At 48.5% G+C, this 18,614-nt stretch overlaps 1 protein-coding gene across 13 annotated transcripts in view; it reads left to right on the top strand.

The window, feature by feature from the left end:
- The window catches only part of JARID2 (jumonji and AT-rich interaction domain containing 2), a 266,545-nt gene that overhangs the window by 225,705 nt on the left and 22,226 nt on the right, over positions 1 to 18,614 (top strand). For all 13 annotated transcript variants that reach the window (XM_036257239.1, XM_036257247.1, XM_036257237.1 and 10 more), the window contains 2 exons: positions 7,898 to 8,133; positions 15,476 to 16,547. In XM_036257239.1, coding sequence (XP_036113132.1) covers positions 7,898 to 8,133; positions 15,476 to 16,547 — 1,308 coding nt within the window. The remainder of the gene's footprint in view (positions 1 to 7,897; positions 8,134 to 15,475; positions 16,548 to 18,614) is intronic.

Below are 18,614 nucleotides of genomic sequence, written 5' to 3'. Positions count from 1 at the left end.
CTTGTGTTCATTATTTCCTTCTTGTCCTTTGTGTGTCTGTTAGCAGACATCTCAGCCCAGCTTTCTTTCAGTAATGATTCTTGTCCATGTTTCTCTTTTAAGGAGGTGAAGGCTTCAGAACCTTACTATCTCAGGTCAGACACTGAGTCATCTCAAGATATATAACTTTTGTTACACGCCAAGCAAGACTCACCTAATAAAAAACATCAGGATTATCTCCTGGTGTTCAGACAAGGTGCCTTGATTAACACCAATAATTAGCAAGATCGGAGTGCCTGGGTGTGGGCAGGTCATGGAGGCAGGCGGAAATGGCTCTGTTTAAAGGAATTACTGTTTTCAGAAGAGGTCTTGTCTCCGCCATTGCAGCAGGAGATTTTAAAAAGATCAGCCTTCTTATACTGTATTTGCATAACTTCTTTCTCTGAAGAACACAAAGCACTTTATATACTTTATTTTAAATACATCAGTGATTCCTGGAGGGCAGATCAGGGGAGGCAGCTGGTTTGTTGTTCAAGAAACGGAGGCACAGCTGTGTATGGTGATCTGGGAACTAGAAATCAAAACCAAGCTCTCCACGTTCCTTCAAGAGGCTGTGTCTGTACTGAGGGTTTTAAAGACCTGTGACCATCTTTTCATAGACTGCCTTGTGGATCTCCCCCAGGAAACTTCTGTGACCTAACTGTGAACTGAGCTTATAGGGGAACATCATGTAGTACAAACGCCCTGGAGCTGTAACTGTGAGCTCCTCCTTGGAAGGTGTAGCTTTCCACCATTCCAGTGTTCACAGGACTGCAGGTAGATGTTTCTCAAGTAACGTCTCTTGCTCATTTCATTTTCATCTCTTATTGGGAGCCAGTCTTAGGCATGAAGTGACCCTAAATGAAAATATCATCCTTTGGATTTAAAGATTTTGCTTGCTGTGTTGTGATAACACTTGTCTATAGGCCATTTAACTTTCAGAGTATGTGTGTACAAATCAGTATATTTATCTCTGTTCCTTAATGTAAGAACTATTCATAGTTGTGTACAATTTAGTTTCCTAGTGTGGTTAACCGTGATAAATGCTTTTTTCCTCTCCCTTAAAGAAACGAGTCCGATTATTGCCTCTAATTGGGGACAGTATACATGGTCTTCTATACATCTACCTTCCTCGGTCTTCCTGTCTGTTATGTTCACAGGGTTTAGTCTTTCCCTGTGAGAGCGAACATTTTTTTTTTGTTTTCCCTTCTCTCCCCTTCTTGAGAATCTTACAAATGAAGACAAAAGATAATTACTTGGAGGGGTAAAACTGGCAGGTTCCCACGACACTTAAAATTAATGAGCTGTTGAGGACAAAATATACCTTTTCTCTGGCTCCATCGTCTTTGCCCAGACCTCCCCTCCCCCTTTCTTCCCATTTAACACACAATTTGACTTTTTGGCTGTGTTGCCATTTGGGTATATCACTCCTATAAAATAGCAAGATAAGATGGTTACAGAAAGTGGATTTGTTTGAAAACTATCTCACTGTTTAAATTAAAATCAAAGTTAATTTACTCAGTTTTTCATTTTTGTATTTTTCTGATTATCTGATCAAAATAGTCTTTAGTAGAACACAGTACTGCAGTTCACAGAGCAGCCATTTTGGTGTGTGATGTTAATGGCACTTGCCTTCCTGTCTCCTCTGGTTCCCCCTTTCTGTCTGTCATCATGGTGTCCCACAGTGCTGGTTTTGATTTGCAGGGCTTTGCTTTCCAGAGCATTTTCCTGTGGAGTTGATACAGTGCTTGTGAGGGGCCGTCCCCTCCAAGGTGTAGAGTAGAACAAGACTTGTGCATTTGTTTCAGGTGCAGATAATGCTGAGGAAGGATCTGGGTAACCCCCACTCCTCAAGATCTCAGAAAGATAATTGCTGGCCACCCACAGTGCCACTCTTAATGAATTTCCCTGATGTCCTAGTTTGCAGCTGGCCTTGCCCTGTGTTCATTTGGAAAGGAGGGATGTGGGACTGTGAGCACTGCTCTGTTCCTGTCACTGCTTTGCTCCACGTAGTCTGACCATTGGTGCCTTTGGAAGTAGTGTGGTGATCCTGACAATCTAACACTTACCTGGCACTTGCTTCCTGCCCTGCTGAAGCCCTTTTCTAGATGAACATCTTCAAAGCAACTCTATGAGATGGATAGTCAGTGGAGAAACTAAGGCTCAGGTAGGTCACCAGCTCAAGGTCAAATAGTTAGCAAGTAATTTCTGCAGATTCAAATTTAGGAAGCATTGTCTCATAGCCTGAGCATTTGGGTGGCTGACAGGTATAGATACAAGTATGTGGCCCATCAAAGTCTCTGGGAACCACAGTGTAACTAACCTTGGGAATGGTAGTCCAGCCTAGCAGTTTCAGACTTTTTGGTCTCAAGACCCCTTCATATTTACTGAAAGGCTTTTATTGATGTGGATTGTATTTATTGATATTTATCACATTATAGTTATAGCGGTGGAAATTTAAAAATATTTACTCACTTAAAAATAACAGAGGCCCATTACATGTTAACACGGATAACAATTTTATGAAAAGTAACTAGATTCTAAAACCAAAATATAGTGAGGAGAGTTGCATTGTGTTACATTTTTGCAAATCTCTTTAAATGTTTGTCTTTTTTTTTTTTAGCTTTGTATTTTTTATTTATTTATTTTTAATTATTTTTATTAATTTGTTTTTGTTACAGATGTTTCTCCTTTTCCCCCCATTGACACCTTCCTCCCCCCCCCCCCCATTCCCAGCTTTGTTGTCTGTGCCCATTGGTCATGCATACATGCATAGACGTTCTGTGGTTTATCCTCCCCCCCCCCCCCCCAAATGTTTGTCTTAGTACAAGATATTTAAGTCAATTCTTGTCTGCTTCTACATTTGGTCTCACAGTATTGTTTTGGTTTTGGTATGTGTGGAAAAAATCAGACAGATAAGTAGCTGGAAAGGAGAGGAGCCTTTGCAGATTACTGTATTTTATTTTTTGACAGCCCACCTCTACTCAACCAGTGCTAGTTTCTTAAATGCCAGTTGTTATAGGGAACTGAACCTGTATCGGTGAACTTCTCATTGGTCTGCCTTCCACTTTGAATAGAGCTCTTATCCACACATGGTTTTGTAATGTCGGGTAGTGACCATTTGAAAATAACGGTTCATTGAGTTATATACCTCTTCCAAATGTTTGCACCTTTCATGTGTGGTATCAAAGAACCCCACAGCTCCCCCGACCTCATCAGAAACGTCCTTACGTGTTGAGAGGCTGCCAGACTCGTGGTGGCAGGTAGGTAAAGGTTTTTCAAAATTGTAAATTTTTGCTTGAAATTGTGCATTCTATCACTGGTAGCAATAAGTATTAGTTATTTTCCTTGACAGGCGTACTTTATTCATTTTGGAGAAAATGGCTGACAAATAACTGTATTGGTGGTTCTTTCAAATAAAAAATAGCATTCCATAAAAAAGCAGCTAGCTTGCAATTTAAACAGTCTTGCAAGTACTTGTCCTTGGAAATGGTCGTCATGTTTGGTATGTAGGAGAAGTGCTTTATTTGTAGTTATCTTATCACATAAAGTATGTGTACTCAAGGGTTAAGATTTAATACTATTAACACTTTGTACTGCTTTACTGCATCCTTAAACGACGCTGGCTTTGTCTGTTTTTAACCTGCTATGAAGAGGACTGTAATTATTAACATAGTTTTGTCCATTGCGCTAATTTGTGTTAAGGCACCAGCCATTTTACCCACCTTTTGTTGTTGTTTAAAAAATAGTTTTATTGTGATATAATTCATATTATCATAAAACTTACCCATTTAAAGTGTGTAATTCAGTAGTTTTTAGTATATTCACACAGTTGTGAAACCCTCACTGTAATTAACTTGAAAACATTTTTTAGCACCTTTCCCCCCAAAAAACTTGTACCCATTATCAGTCACTCCCATTTCCCCAAACCTACCAGTCCCTGGAAACCGCCAGGCTACTTCCTGTCTCTGTGTATTGGTCTGCTCGGTTATTTCATGTGCATCAAAGGATGTGGCAGGTGACCTTTGTCTCCAGGTTCTTTCTGAGTCTGGTCCGTGCACGTTGTGCATCGGTACTAGAACCCTTTTATGGACGGATAGTACCCACTTGTTTCTCTTAAGTAGCAAGTTCATCCAACCTTTGCGTCCCCCCCACACACACATTTTGAACTATTTTTAATAATTCTGCTTCAATCTTTTGTGTACAAGTGTTTTTCTGTGGACCTTTAAAAAAAAATTTTCTTTTATATACTTACCTGGGAATGGAATTGCTGGGTCCCGTGGTAACTGTTTCACCTTCTGAAGAACTGCTCTGCCTGCTTTCCAATGTGGCCACGTTATTTTACATTCCCACCAACAGTTCTCCAGGTCCTCACCACCACTCCATCATTCATCTCTCTGAGCATAGCCATCCTCACGGGCGTAGAGTGGCATCTCATGCACTCTTTAATTGGTTTGAGAAGGGGGGAGAGAAAGGAAGAAAAACATTTATTTGTTGTTCAACTTATTTATACATTTATTGGTTGATTTTTATTTTTTTATGTGCCCTGACCAGGGATAAAACCTACAACCTCAGCATATGGGGATGATGCTCTAACCAGCTGAACCACCTGGCCAGGGCTATCTCATGTTCTTTTGATTTGCATTTCCCTGACAGCTAATCCACTGTTAGCCATCACCATCATTGAAATATCATTATGGTGGGGCAAGGGCAAATAATGTCTTATGATAATTATGAAAACAATTTTGACATAGAGGATCCCCTGAAAGCGATTCTGGGACCCCTCCCAAAACTCAACTCACTCATTAAGCTGGTAGAGATGGGGGAGTGTGTTTTTAGCATTGCATTTCTTCTTGCATGGGCAGGGCATTAGCAGCACCTCTTTTTCCCGTGAGATGGATATTCTGAGGCAGCAGCTGGGTTCAAGCAGAGGTGGGGAAGGCCCTGCTCAGGCCAGCCCATCTGTCTGTGTTGGGAACCCTTCTTTATACTGTATCTGTAGGGAGGTTGGGGCAGGAAGAGAACCTGCCTCAATCTGATGATGGTCCTTGTAAATACGCAGTGATAATTTTCCCCAGATGTTAAGGCCTCCTGAGCCACAGACACTAAGCTAGGAGCTCACCTGTTATCCTAGGTACAGAGGAGAAAACTGAGGGTATAAATAACTTGCCCAGTTGTTAAACAGTACGGCTGGGAATTTAACTGCTCATATAGTGTCATGAAGAGGGAACAAACCCCATAGACTGTTGTTTTAAAATCTGAACAAAAATAAGTCTTTACAGACTTGGTACTTCTTTAATAGCAGGCTGTACCTTGATACACATCTCAGTGTCCATAACAAAGCACAGAGAACTGTGGAATATTTAAGATTAACAACAACAACACAAAACACAACCTCTTGTGCCATGTTCCAATAAAGGAGCTATGTTCACTGCTGTAGAAAATTGGTGAACGGTCAAGAATTTCCTACGTTCATGTTCTTTGGCTTGATTTTTAATCACATTGAAGTATGACTCTTTACAGATGTTGCTTTTAATTTGTCTTGAAGCAAGCACGGATACTCCCAGCTTGGGTATGATGGATGCTTCCTGACAATGTGTTGTTATTTACAGTTAGAATAAATGCCAACCACTTGAAACTCCCATTTTTTCTGTAACTGAGCATTTAGGACAGTGGTTCTCAACCTTCCTAATGCCACCACCCTTTAATACAGTTCCTCATGTTGTGGTGATCCCCAACCATAAACTTATTTTCATTGTTACTTCATAACTGTAATTTTGCTACTGTTATGAATCACCATTGGAAATATGTGTTTTCTGATGGTCTCAAGCATCCCCTGTGAAAGGGTCGTTCGACCCCCAAAGGGGTTGCAACCGACAGGTTGAGAACCGCTGATCTAGTAGCACAGGCTCACAGCCTATATTCTGATGTGGCATGGTCTTTACTTCAGTCCTAAACTTCTCATTAGAATCTATGTATTCACTGGGGCTGGGAGGAACATCAGGGATCGGGTCCACATGCGTTCCAGATGTGGGAAATCTAAGTCTGTGGTGTACCATATACAAAGTAATGACAGAAGTAAATCTAACCAATTGAGTCAAAAAACAATTAGGAGGAGACTTAGAGGACTATTTTACCATTTGAAAATATGGAAGGGCTTTCTAGGCATAAAAGCAAAGAAAGAAACTGAAAAATGGGCAGCAGACTTAGCACAAGAGACGGAAAAGCAAATAACAAGAGGGAGAATATTTCCAACACTTAAACGAGGTGCAGGGTGAAAGAGCGTTTTGAAGGAACTGTGGATACGAGTTGAGGAGAGCAGCCTCCAAAGGGAAAAGTTGTCTGTGTGAGTGCCTCCAAGGGCAGGTAGGAGCTGGAGACTTTGACTTCTGCTTCTTCAAGCCAGTAAGAAAAGATTTCAGCTCAGAGGAGGAAGAATTTTCTCTCTTCAGTTGCCTGGCCAGGTAGCGAGTTCTGCCTGAAATTCTACAAGGCCCTGACTGCTAGGGAGAAGGGCATGGCCTAGAGGTGGAGGTGCCCGATGGCTGGGTAGATGCAGTGACCTTTTGAGGCTTTCTCTGTCAGGAAATGCACCAGGAGCTGTCTAAAAGTGACAGCGACAGAGGTTTGCTATTGCTTCCCATATGGCTCTGCCTAAAGCTGGTGGGGTAGCGCAGACAAGGCCTGGGGGAGACCTGTGGGTGTGAGGGGAACAGATAGGAAAGGCTCCCTGATGCCTGGACCTGATGAGTCTGTCTAGGTTTGCAAGTCCTAGCTATACAGCAGGGAAAGCTCAACAGCAGCCTCTTTGGAGTGAACTGTGAAAACCCTGAGCATTGCTGTTCTCTTTTGACACCCCCCCCCCCCCAAGTGGGTGGGATCCAGTGTGCACATTTGTGATGGACTCTGAGAGCCACTGTGAGGTCAGAGCGGAGACTGTGGTCATGTGCTGGTGACAGACAGCATGGCCCAGGCAAGGCGCTCACCTTCTCCATGCCTGCTGGCTTCATCTATAAAACCAACATGACCAGAATATGGCCTAAGCTGAGTGCACTTCCCAGCATGAGCATCATTTTCATGGTTCGTGGGGGACACATGTTAGTGCTAGCTGTTGCTGCTGCTATGACTTTTGGAGTAGAAAGGGGTCTGGCTCAAAGCCCCCTTGCCCCTTCCCTCCTCTGTGGTCACTGATGAGCCAGGTTGAGCAGCTGCACCCCTGACCCATATTCATTGGCAGAGCTTCTGCTTTAAACTGCATAACTTTAAATCTGAAACTATATCACCCTGGCTGGTTTGGCTCTGCAGTCTGGAGAAACCCGGATTCTGTTCCCGCTAAGGGCATGTACCTCGGTTACAGTTTGTCCCCGACCCTGGTTGGGTCGTGTGGGTGGCAGCCACTTGATGTGTCCCTTTCACATTGATGTTTCTCTCTCTCCCTCCCACTCTGTCTGAACAAAAAATGGAAAAAGTGTCCTCTGGTGAGGATAAAAAAAAATCTGAGACTATATCATCTTATTCTAGACGCCCTGTATCTTTACCCACGACTTGCTCTTGTTCCTGCAGTGGCTCTGGGTGTTCGTTTATTCATTTCGATTTCTCTCCGTGTTTACTGCGCGATGTTGACATTCTGGGGCCTGCTGCAGTGTTTTGATAGGGATTTCTAAAAATGGATTTTTCATTCATTTCAACCAAAGCAAATAATTCTTAAGGTAGGCTTATAATTTCTCAGTGTGCCTCTGTGTTCTGGTGCTGGTGTTCTGACTTGGGCTGCCCTTGTTAGTGTGGGGGGACTTGATGTGCAGAGTGATGTCAGAAGTTTAGGTTCCATGGCAGCATGCTCAGTGTCGTGACTCTATTCTTCCCTCTCCATTATTCCTAGTTTTCAACGGTTCCAGCAGGTCATCACGGGAGAAAGAACCTGTTCAAAAACACAAGAGCAAAGAAGCCACTCCCGGCAAGGAGAAGCACAGTGATCACCGGGCCGACAGCCGGAGGGAGCCGGCTCCCGCGAACCAGCCCCCCACAGCCCCCTCCACGGGCTCCTCCACCAAGGGGCCCGCTGCTAACCACCACCACCACCCTCTGCATCGGTCGGCTCAGGACTTACGGAAACAGGTAAAGCCCGGCCCTGCCACACAGGTGACCGTCGTGTGGCCCAGAGGGTGCCTGCCTGTCAGATGCCACCACCCATGTCAGTCACCATGGTAACCGAAGGGAAAATCTGAGTAGTAACCTTAGGAAATCCATGTTTCAAGGGCTCAAAAAGCAGAAAGGAGATGCTCAGAGGAGAGGCGGGGAGAGAGAAATACCACCTGTGTTCAGGAGTGTGAGGGCACACCTCTCCTTTTGTGAAGGTCAGTCACACAGGGCTGATGGTGGACTCGCATGCACCCCCGGAGGATGCTGTAATGGCCAGATGCCACGATCTGTTGAATCTTGTATGTTGGGACAGATTGGAATAGGAACCCCTTGGTGCCAGATGAGTTGCAGAGTCCTGGGGGCCATTGTTGGTTAGGCTAAGAGTGGAGGAGTTACACCTTGAAACAGGTCTGCAGACTGCCCGCTGCCAGTGGACGAGCCTGCACTGCTCATCTGTTTGCCTTCACATGGCAGGTGAGCATCTCTCCACCAGGGCTCGGGACCAGAGGATGTGCTGGGCTCCTCCTGTACCACTGAGCTGTGTGCGTGTGATGGGGCACGGGCGAGGGGACACTGACTCGCGGAGTGCATTTCAGGGCAAGTGTGCACTGCCCACTGCCCCCATTTCAGTCAGATCAGAAAACACAGATCCTGTCGGGGAAGCTCTAAAGGATGGCCTCAGGGCTCAGCCATTGTTGCAGTCACAGTGTTCTTGTCCTTAGGGGCCCTGGGAGGGAGGTGGGATGAAGGCAGGTGCCCCGGGCAGTGCAGGGAAGGGCTGTCCCACCCAGGTGAGTGGCATTTCATTGACCCCTCTGCTCCTATTCTCACTCCATTTTAAAGTTCGTGAGCCCTGGGGAACATAGATGTGCCTGCCTGCATTGAGATTTTTATCACACAGTTAAATTTCCCCCTAGAATGGACTGGAGACTCTGTCTTTAGAGATTGGTTCAGGGTGGGGCTTGGGTGGACTGAAGAGATTTCTTAGCTGGCAGTATTCCAGAAGGACTGGAACATGGTCACTGTCATGGTAAGAGAGTGGAATTCCTCCTTTTGTTGAGTAATTCTTTACTGTGGTCTTTTCTCATTCTTAATAATGTTACCTATTTCTCCTGACTATATTCATACATAGGAGTGTGTGTATACATACACATGTTCTTGGTATTAACATATAGCTTTTTTTTTTTTTTTATCCTCACCCAAGGACATTTTTCCATTTTTTTGTTCAGATACAGTGGGAGGGAGAGAGAGAGATAGAGAGAGAAACATCCACGTGAAAGGGACACATTGAGTGGTTGCCACCCACACAACCCAGCCAGGGCCGGGGACAAATTGCAACCGAGGTACGTGCCCTTAGCTGGAACCGAACCCAGGTCTCTCTGGACCGCAGGCCGATACTCTAACATTGAGCCAAACCGGCCAGGGCTAACATATGGCTTTTAAATATTACCCAGCTCTTCAGTTGGGTGGGGTGGACAAGGCAAGAATCCTCATATTTATGTTTCCACTCAATCCTTTGCAGTGTTATCTTGAGATTAAGCAAGTGGTTTTAGCGTATTTTAAACATTCTTCTCGTTTTCTTAGAATGGCTGGGCATGATTATGATTGTGGAATTGGCCCCCAGGCTCTGGGTGCCCTGTTTTCAGGATTGAGAGGCACAAAGAATAGGGCGCCACCCTCCCCTTGGTTTCGATGTTGTGGAAGAATTTCCATTCCGTTTCCAAAGCTGAGGTCCGACAGGCACTTGTGTAGAGCTCTCCCACAGATGTTTTGCTTATGAAAGAGAACAGTTCAAAAGGGACCAAGAGAAGGTGAGGACCCCTCTGTGGGGCAGGAATGAAGGGCTTGTAAGGGATGAGTATGTGACTTTATATTCACATGGGGTCATACACACACACACACACACTCTTCTTGGTCACATTTGAGTATGAGGCTGGGTTGAGTAACCTCTTGTGTCAGTTGGTCATAGTTCTTCAGCTCTTAGCACTTGTCTTTGAGTGCACCATTTCCCTTCATTACTGAACCGGGCATTTGCACCAATGGAGGTAAGATTTGAGGGGAGCGCCCTGGCCAGTTTGGCTCAGCGGTTAGAGCGTCGGCCTGCGGTCCGGAGAGATCCAGGTTCGGTTCCCGCTAAGGGCATGTACCTCGGTTGCAGTTTGTCCCCGGCCCTGGTTGGTCGTGCGGGTGGCAGTCACTCGATGTGTCCCTTCACGTCGATGTTTCTCTCTCTCTCTCTCTCTCCTTCCTCTCTCTCCCTCCCACTCTATCAGTACAAAAAATGGAAAATATCCTCAGGTGAGGATAAAAAAAAAAAAAAGATTTGAGGGGAGCAGAAGGCGCCCCTTGCCCTGGGATCACCCTGCCCCTTGCTCTGGGGAATGCATGGGTGGCCTGTTTCACACGCAGCCTCAGAACTGGAGGAGAGATCTGGGTGCTCCTGACAGAGCAGACTCCTGCCATCTGAGTAAGTGCAGGAGCTGGGCTTGCTTTGTTGCGGTTAACATCTTTGCAGGTGGGGTGTGACCATGCTGATGTTCGGGGGTTTCCTCCCATCACCCCTTCCCCTCTCGCACTCCCTGTCCCCCTCTCCCACTCCCTCTCCCCCCGTCAACCCGGATGGATTGGCCCAGGGCATCCAGTTGTAATTTGGCTTTGACCATGGCATTCTCTGAGACCTAAGATGTGATATGTAACTTTTCTGGGCCATGTTGTTCTTTTGGAGCCAATTATGCCAACTTTCCTCACAAGGATATTGTGAGGAATGAAGATAATTTTGAAATTATGAAATTCTGTTAGTTAATTACTCTAGAAATAAGGTCGATAAAAGTGAATTGTAGATTCCTTTATAGCTGCCTGATGCAAATTATTAGACTCTGACCTTTCTTCTTTCAAGTGACTAAAAGATAGAGGCCCAAAGAGTACACTGATCTTTAATTTCAAATACGATTATAATTTTTTATGTCAGCCTGAAAGAGAAGGCTACATGTTATTCTGTGAAGTGTGGGTGGGCAATTGAAGGGGTCCAGTGTTGGGGGTGCTGCCGAGGAGGCTGCCCTGTGTGCTCTGGCAGGATCTGAGCTCACACTTTGCTTGGAGCTTGCACTTTCCCCACTGCCTGGCCCGATTCCAGGTCTGGTTTGTAAGCTTCTTACAGGCCCTCGGCCCTGAGACCAGAGCGTGTGAGTGCACTTGACCTGTGCCCTTCCCTTGGTGTGAGGGGCCACTCCAAACACATGTCTCCGTTATGTGAGGTTGTGGTATAGAGCAGCCCCAGGATTGGCAGGGCACTGCCCCCCCCTAATAATCTGGAGGTGTGGTAGGTGTCTGACAAAGGAGCGAAAGCTATTCTTTGTTTCCTTAAAATAGCACTTCAGTTTCAGTGCAGTACAAGGCAGACATTCAGGATGGAAAACAGATGAGCTTGCACCTAGAGAGGGTTTCGAAATGTTAGTTTTCCAGTAGCGTCCTGAGGAGGTTTTTTTCGCTTGGACAGAAATACGAGTGCTTTGCAAGAGGATGCAGATGTCAGGCTGACCACGGGCACTCGCTCTGCTCGCTGTGGCACCAGGCCGAGCTGTCGTGCGGAGGCCATCACCTGTCAGCGGGGCTGTGCTGCCCTCTGAGGAGAGGTCTCACAGGGGCGGCTGCAGAGTCCTGGCCTGTGAGATTCTGAGAGGTCCAGCTCTGTTCAGACCGAGGAATTGGGACTGTTCTCCCAGTTCCGACAGATGAAACATGAGCACCCGGTAGAAGAGGCAGAACTTGCCTTGGCTGAAAGCATGGTGGCTCGAATTGCACATTTGACAAGTGGTATCTGGTTTGGGTAAGTTGCCTGTAGTGGGAGCAGGTGTTATAAAAAGAATTAGGGACTTCCAGCAGAACCCAGGGGTTCCTTTCCGAGAGTGGGGCTACCTTCTGCCTTGTCCTGCGGCTCATTAACTTAGGTCTTTAGACCCTTTCTCTAACCGAGGAGCTTGCCACACTAGCAGGCCTTCCCTCCTCTTCCATAATTCATGGCCTGTCCAGTAGAGTTTAGCATATTTTAGGCTCTTTTGTTTTTTAATTCAAGCTTTAAAAGCCCAAAGGGACTATTCTCAAGTAACAAACGTTTTTCTTCCCGCTCCCTACCTGCTCTTCTCCAGGTAGGCTGAGGCGCCGACTCAATGGCTCCCTCTAGTGGGGAATAACAGCTTGACAATCGAATTTCTGGTTGAACTGAAGATAGCTTCTTTGACTTGGACAGGTTGCTGTGTGCCTGGGGTAACCCGAGCCACAGGTGACAGGTGGGTGTATAGGTGGGCCACGGAGAAAAAGCTGCATACAACCCACTTCCAGCAGATCTGGGTGAGAGTTGGGGTAAGAAGGATGCAAAGTCAGAAATCCATACCAGAGCTGAGGGGAGGAAGCACTTGAAGACACCTGAAGTTACGTGTTTTTATGGCACCTTGGAGGGCTCTGCAATAAGCCACCTTTGTGTTGATCCTCCGGTGAACTAAGATGACCCCTCTCTCGTGTACAGTGAGCACTTCCTCAGGATGCGCAGCAGTGATACCAGACCCTGTGTGGTGCACTTGCCGAGTGTTGGTGTTTTGTACTGATTGATAATGTGGCGGGGGTGGGGGTGGGGATGGGGGACCTAGGTAGCAAGCAGCAACAGTGCCTTCTTCCATTCCTTTGTTTTCTTTGGTACCAATTAAATATTGGGCCCCTAGAGACAGTACGTGGCCAAGGAATAGGCATCTGTGTGTCAGCAGGAGGGTCCTGGGTTGTTGGTTCTGTGTTGTCCCTCCCTTTAGGGCACACGGCAAGCTGGTGGGACCACTCAGTGCCTGGGGTAGCTTGTCAGCTGTATCGTGCACTGGGGGCACCATGAAACACGGGCACCCTGGGTGGGCTTCTTTGTAGGGTGGAAAGCAGTGGGGAATCCAGGCTGTAATTCCTGGGCCTCCCCTGCGGCCTCCAGTGGGGCCTGGCACCTCACTGAGTCCAGGTGCAGGAGGCTCATCACAACCCGTTCATAACACTCGGCTCTGGCTCATGGAGCCTGCTCTCCTACCAAGAATCTGAGGCTGTCATTGGACTGTGTAAAATTGGTGGCAACTAAAGAAATACAGATCTCAATGGCTTCTTTTCTTTTTCTGCTTTTGGAACTTGCAGAATCTCTCAGATTCTACCTCAGAAAGAGTTCAGGGCCCTTGAGTCCACCCATTCCAGCTTCTCAGGGCACTTGACCTCCGGCTGGCAGAGTACATTTTCTGCATGGAACTTTGGAACTTTCTGCCGATAATTTGATTCAGTGATTCTCCAAGTATATCCCCAAATTAGCCCCAGCATCTCCTGGCACCTCGCTACAAATTAGATTCTGGGGCCCATCCCAGACCTACTGGGTAGGAAGCTCGGGGGTGGGGGCTCAGTGAGAACCACTGGTTTGGACGCCTGTGGGACAGTGTGATCTCTGTGTTTGTTCCCCACTTAAGCAAGCTGTTCCTGTTCCTGGGCTGGGGCTGGGCCTGGGCATAGGGCAAAGGTCACTTGAGGCTCAGACCCTGGACTTGGGAACTCCGCTTCTGGTGGTGAGCCATCCACACAGCCCACGGTGGGGGAAGAGAGGGCTGCTGCAGGCTCCCTCTGCCGCCACCCCCTTCCTCGAGGTTTTTCATGAGGAAAGAGAGCTGTTGTTTCTGCTCTTGTTTCCCAGGAATTGTGGGTTTTTTTTTTTTTTTTTTTTAGTCTTTTTAACTCATGTTGCAAATGAGAAATTGATGCCCAAGATGTTAAATGACATGTCCAAGGTCACTGAGGCAGAGTGATGACTCAGTGCTCACCCCAAACCTGCCGACCCAGCAGCAGCTACTATGGAGGGCCCTTCCTCATCCTGTGGAGTTAATGCATTTCTGGTATCACTCTGGTTTCTCTTTGTAAACGAGAGTGACGTGTGTGTCATGGAATCATCGTGATGTCCATGCTGTAAGATGGCCCTTACAGAGGCTGCTTCCTGACCCAGTTCCTGTGGAACTGGATGTGGAAGTGTTTTGAGGGTGGGGAAGTAGGAGCCACCTATGCAGAAGAGGGGTAGCCACCCCTGGCATCCAGCAGTGCACTGCAGGGGCCAGTCTGAAACACGAGAGGAGATGCTACAGGCAGCAGCAACATGTCTGCATTGGAACTGAACCACAAGAGGGCTGTTGATCTCTATTTCCATAACGTTTTTGTTTTGTTTTGTTTTTATTTAGCACACAGAACAAGCATGTCTTTTCTTAGAACAGAGGGGTGTGTGTGTGTGTGTGTGTGTGTGCACGCGCGCGCGCATGTGTGTGCAGTTGACTTGGCTGGAACTGGGAGTGCCCGTTTATCCGTTTATGCATGGCTTTCTTTCAATAAATATATACAGTTGGCTCTCCATATTCCTGGGTTTTACATCCTTGGATTCAAGCAATCATGGATTAAGAACAGTATTTTCAGCCCTGGCCAATGTTGTTCAGTGGTTAGAGTGTCAGCCCACACACCAAAAGGTTGCAGGTTCAGTTGGGTTCAGTTCTGGTTAAGGGCATGTGCCTGGGTTTTATTCCCAGTCCCCTTTGGGGTTGTGCTGGAGGCAACTAATCGATGTGTTTCTCACATCAATGTTTCTCTCTCTCTCTCTCCCTCCCTTCCACTCTCATCATCGGGTGAGGAATAACAACAAAAGAACAAGCAAAAACCCAGTATTTTTAAACCGCTATTGGGAGTCTGGGTGTGGAGGGCTGGCTGCGTACATCGCTCTAAAGCCATTTTATATAAGGGGCTTGAGCAGGCACAGATTCTGGTGTTCACAGGGTCCTGGTACCAATTCCCTACAGATACCAAGGGATGGCTGGGTGTCTGGGGAATCAGAAAGTCACTGTGGGTTTTCAACTATAGAGGTTCGGGTTGGGTGCCGTTGGGTGCCCTTAACCCACTGCATTATTCAAGGGTCAGTGTTGTACATGTTCTTTCTCCCCTAGATGGGCAGGATCTGCCTATCAGAAGTGCTCCTAACCTGTGATAGGTGATTGGTGGGCATGTTGGAAAGGTCCTTATTGTGAAGCACCTGATTTCCTGCAAGGGCCCTGGGGACAGGCATGCGTGTTAGGACACACCAGGAAAAGGAGGGTGGGTGAGGAATTGTGCAGAAATTCTGATACTGAGCACCCCAGAGTTTAGCTCGAGGCGGTATATTTTTTGCCTTTGTAGGTAGCCCTTGTCTCTCTCTAGTTACAGTGTGTGGTGGAGGTTGCCTTCTTGGCCAGTGCTGATTCTGCTTTTTTTGCCCTCTGCCCTTCCTGCTGCCTCCCAGGTTTCGAAGGTAAACGGAGTCACTCGAATGTCATCTCTGGGTACAAGTGCAACCAGTGCCAAAAAGATGCGCGAAGTCAGACCTTCACCGTCCAAAACTGTGAAGTACACTGCAACAGTGACTAAGGGGACTGTCACATACACCAAAGCCAAGAGAGAACTGGTCAAGGAAACCAAACCCAATCACCACAAGCCCAGTTCAGCTGTCAACCACACAATCTCAGGGAAAACCGAAAGTAGCAATGCAAAAACCCGCAAACAGGTGCTATCCCTCGGGGGGGCGTCCAAGTCCACCGGGCCCGCCGTCAATGGCCTCAAGGTCAGTGGCAGGTTGAACCCAAAGTCATGCACTAAGGAGGTGGGGGGGCGGCAGCTGCGGGAGGGGCTGCGGAATTCCAAGAGGAGACTGGAAGAGGCACACCAGGTGGAGAAGCCGCAGTCACCCCCTAAGAAGATGAAAGGGCTGGCCAGCTCTGCCGAAGCCCCTGGCAGAAAGGCGGCAGTGGTGGCCTCGGCCCCGGCCCCGGCCCCCAGCCCATCCCTGGCCCCGGTGGAGAGAGCTCTGCTGAACGGACACATGAAGAAGGAAGTGCCCGAGCGGAGCTTGGAGAGGAACCGGCCCAAGCGGGCCGCAGCTGGGAGGAGCATGCCGGGCAGACAAGCACATGGCAAGGCGGACGGCGCCTCCTGTGAAAATCGTTCTACCTCGCAATCAGAGCCCTTGCACAAGCCGCAGGAGGCAGCGGCCAAGCCCGAGAAAGGGGCCAGCCGGGTTGGGTGGGCGGCCATGGACGAGATCCCCGTGCTCAGGCCATCGGCCAAGGAGTTCCACGACCCGCTCGTCTACATCGAGTCGGTGCGCGCTCAGGTGGAGAAGTACGGCATGTGCAGGGTCATCCCCCCTCCGGACTGGCGGCCCGAGTGCAAGCTCAACGACGAGATGCGGTTCGTCACGCAGATTCAGCACATCCACAAGCTGGGCCGGCGCTGGGGCCCCAACGTGCAGCGGCTGGCCTGCATCAAGAAGCACCTCAGATCTCAGGGCATCACCATGGATGAGCTCCCGCTCATAGGTAAGACCACTCCCTGCCCACCGCCCCGCCCCGTGGCGCTAGCCTCTCTCCCCTTCCACAGGAGGACACGCTTCTCCGGGCTCGCCCACTGCTCAGGAGGAGCGCAGGCCCCTTTTCTTCAGCTCCTGGGCGTTAGTGGTATCTCGGCCTGGGTTCTCCCAGATGAGTGGTCCCCTGCTGCCCGCAGGGACCAGAGCAGAGTCCTGGGCAGTGGGATGCTGCCCCTGTGGGTTCATCTACTGGGCTGCCCTAGCAGTGTGCCAGACTCAGGAACGTAGACAGCAAGAAGTTATTGGCTCACAGTTCTGGAGGCTGGAAGTTCAAGATCAAGGTGCCAGCAGGGATGGCGTCCCCTGAGGCCTTTCCCCTTGACCTGTCCAGGGCTGCTTGTCCCTGTGTCCTCACATCACCATTCTTCTGTGTGCCTGCTCCTGGTGTCTCTTCCTTTTGTTGTGAAGACACTATTCACCTGGGTTAAGACTCACCCCATTTTAACAAGGTCAGGTTTGAGGTACTGGGGGTTAGAATTCAACACATTTCGACCCAGGAGCTCTTGTAGCCCCAATCCATTTCTTCTGTCTGACCTTTGTCTCTTCATTCTCCTCGCTTTTATTTGAGCCTCTGTTTCTGTGGTGACCAGCTTGGCCCGTGGAGCCCACAGGTCAGGGAACATGCACATTTCTCCCGAGAGCAGGCCCAGCTGTGGCTGGGATGGTTGCAGAACTCGGCTCAGTGGCTCCAGTGGGCACACATCCCAGCATCAAGGGCCCTGGGCCCAGAGCGTCACTCTCAGGGCATCACACTCCCCTGTCCGCTCTACCCTGGGTCCTGCACTTCTAGGATTAACTCACTCTGTCAGGGATGAATGGGGTTTCCTGGGGGACAGCTGGGTAAGGTCATTCACTTCACTTTCATCTCTAGAGCCATGGAAGGAAACAGCATGTTCCCACCTCCATTTTGGAGAGCCTGATTTTTCAGAGGCTGGGAGAAAGGGAGACATCTAACAGCAGTAAGATGCATTCCTTGTGAGATGGAGGTTCTATTATCCCTCTCAGCAGGGGCCTGCCAGTGGTAATGCCTGTGAGGGCACTGCACTGGAAAGACTTCTCCGTCTGTGGTCCCTTGTCAGGGATGGCGTGTGCTGTAGTGACCTGGGTGTGGGAATGGGCGAGCGGGGGAGTGTGTCTCAGGAGCTCGGTTCGGCTGTGCCCTGTGCGCACACGGGCTGCTGGGGGCTCAGAACAGCACCAGGTCCCTAGAGCTGTAGTCAGATGACCCGTCTCACTACTCACTCCGAGCAGTGGCCTTCTAGGGATAGGTAGAGTACTCAGATGTGATGTCATGATGCCAGCCAGCCAACTTTTGTTTAGAGTAGGATTTCTTTAACCGTGACTCCCTCCCATAGCAGCCAGAGTCAAGTGCACACGTCACTGTGGTGTGTGAAGCATTGTCACTACCCAGGAGGGTTGCTAACCTGGCCCTTTCCTGACAGAGGCTTGGGGCTGTGGGTCTGAGCTCAGGTGTCTGGAAGTGCAAGGGACTTAATAGTTTTGAGGCAGTTTCCCAGAATTCACCAAAATTCGATGAGCACCCCAGACCCTTGGGAAACGGCTGTGCTGCAGGGAATGGCGTCAGCACAGTCTCAGTGAGGGAGGTGGTCCTGTGAACGGGCTGGTCATGGCCGATGAGGAGTCTAATGGATTTGCGAGAACTGTGTAAATTTTTAAGTGCTGTTGGATTATAATGATCTCAGAGAAAAGGGCAAAAAGTGTGGCTGGCCTCCCCTCTTGTGAGACCTGTGATCTGAACCTCTGTGGCACGCGGGGTAACTGACTTCGCATTCTGCCCGTGCACAGAGGGCTGCTGCCTGCCAGCCCCGCAGTCTCCTCACTGAGAGGCAGCAGAGTGAGCCAGGAATCTGGCTGATGTCCCGGGAAGTCCCTTCACTCTGGTGTTCTGCTCACAAACAACCATCTTCTGCATGCTCGTCCTCTGATCTTATTCGCAGTGTGCCTGAGGTCCAGGCATGCATCCGGGGTCCTGGGATGCTCTGCCCACCTCCGGAGT

This window comes from Molossus molossus, unplaced genomic scaffold (genome assembly GCF_014108415.1).
Source record: "Molossus molossus isolate mMolMol1 unplaced genomic scaffold, mMolMol1.p scaffold_m16_p_12, whole genome shotgun sequence".
NCBI lineage: Eukaryota > Metazoa > Chordata > Mammalia > Chiroptera > Molossidae > Molossus > Molossus molossus.
This window is presented reverse-complemented; position numbering and strand designations above follow the sequence as displayed.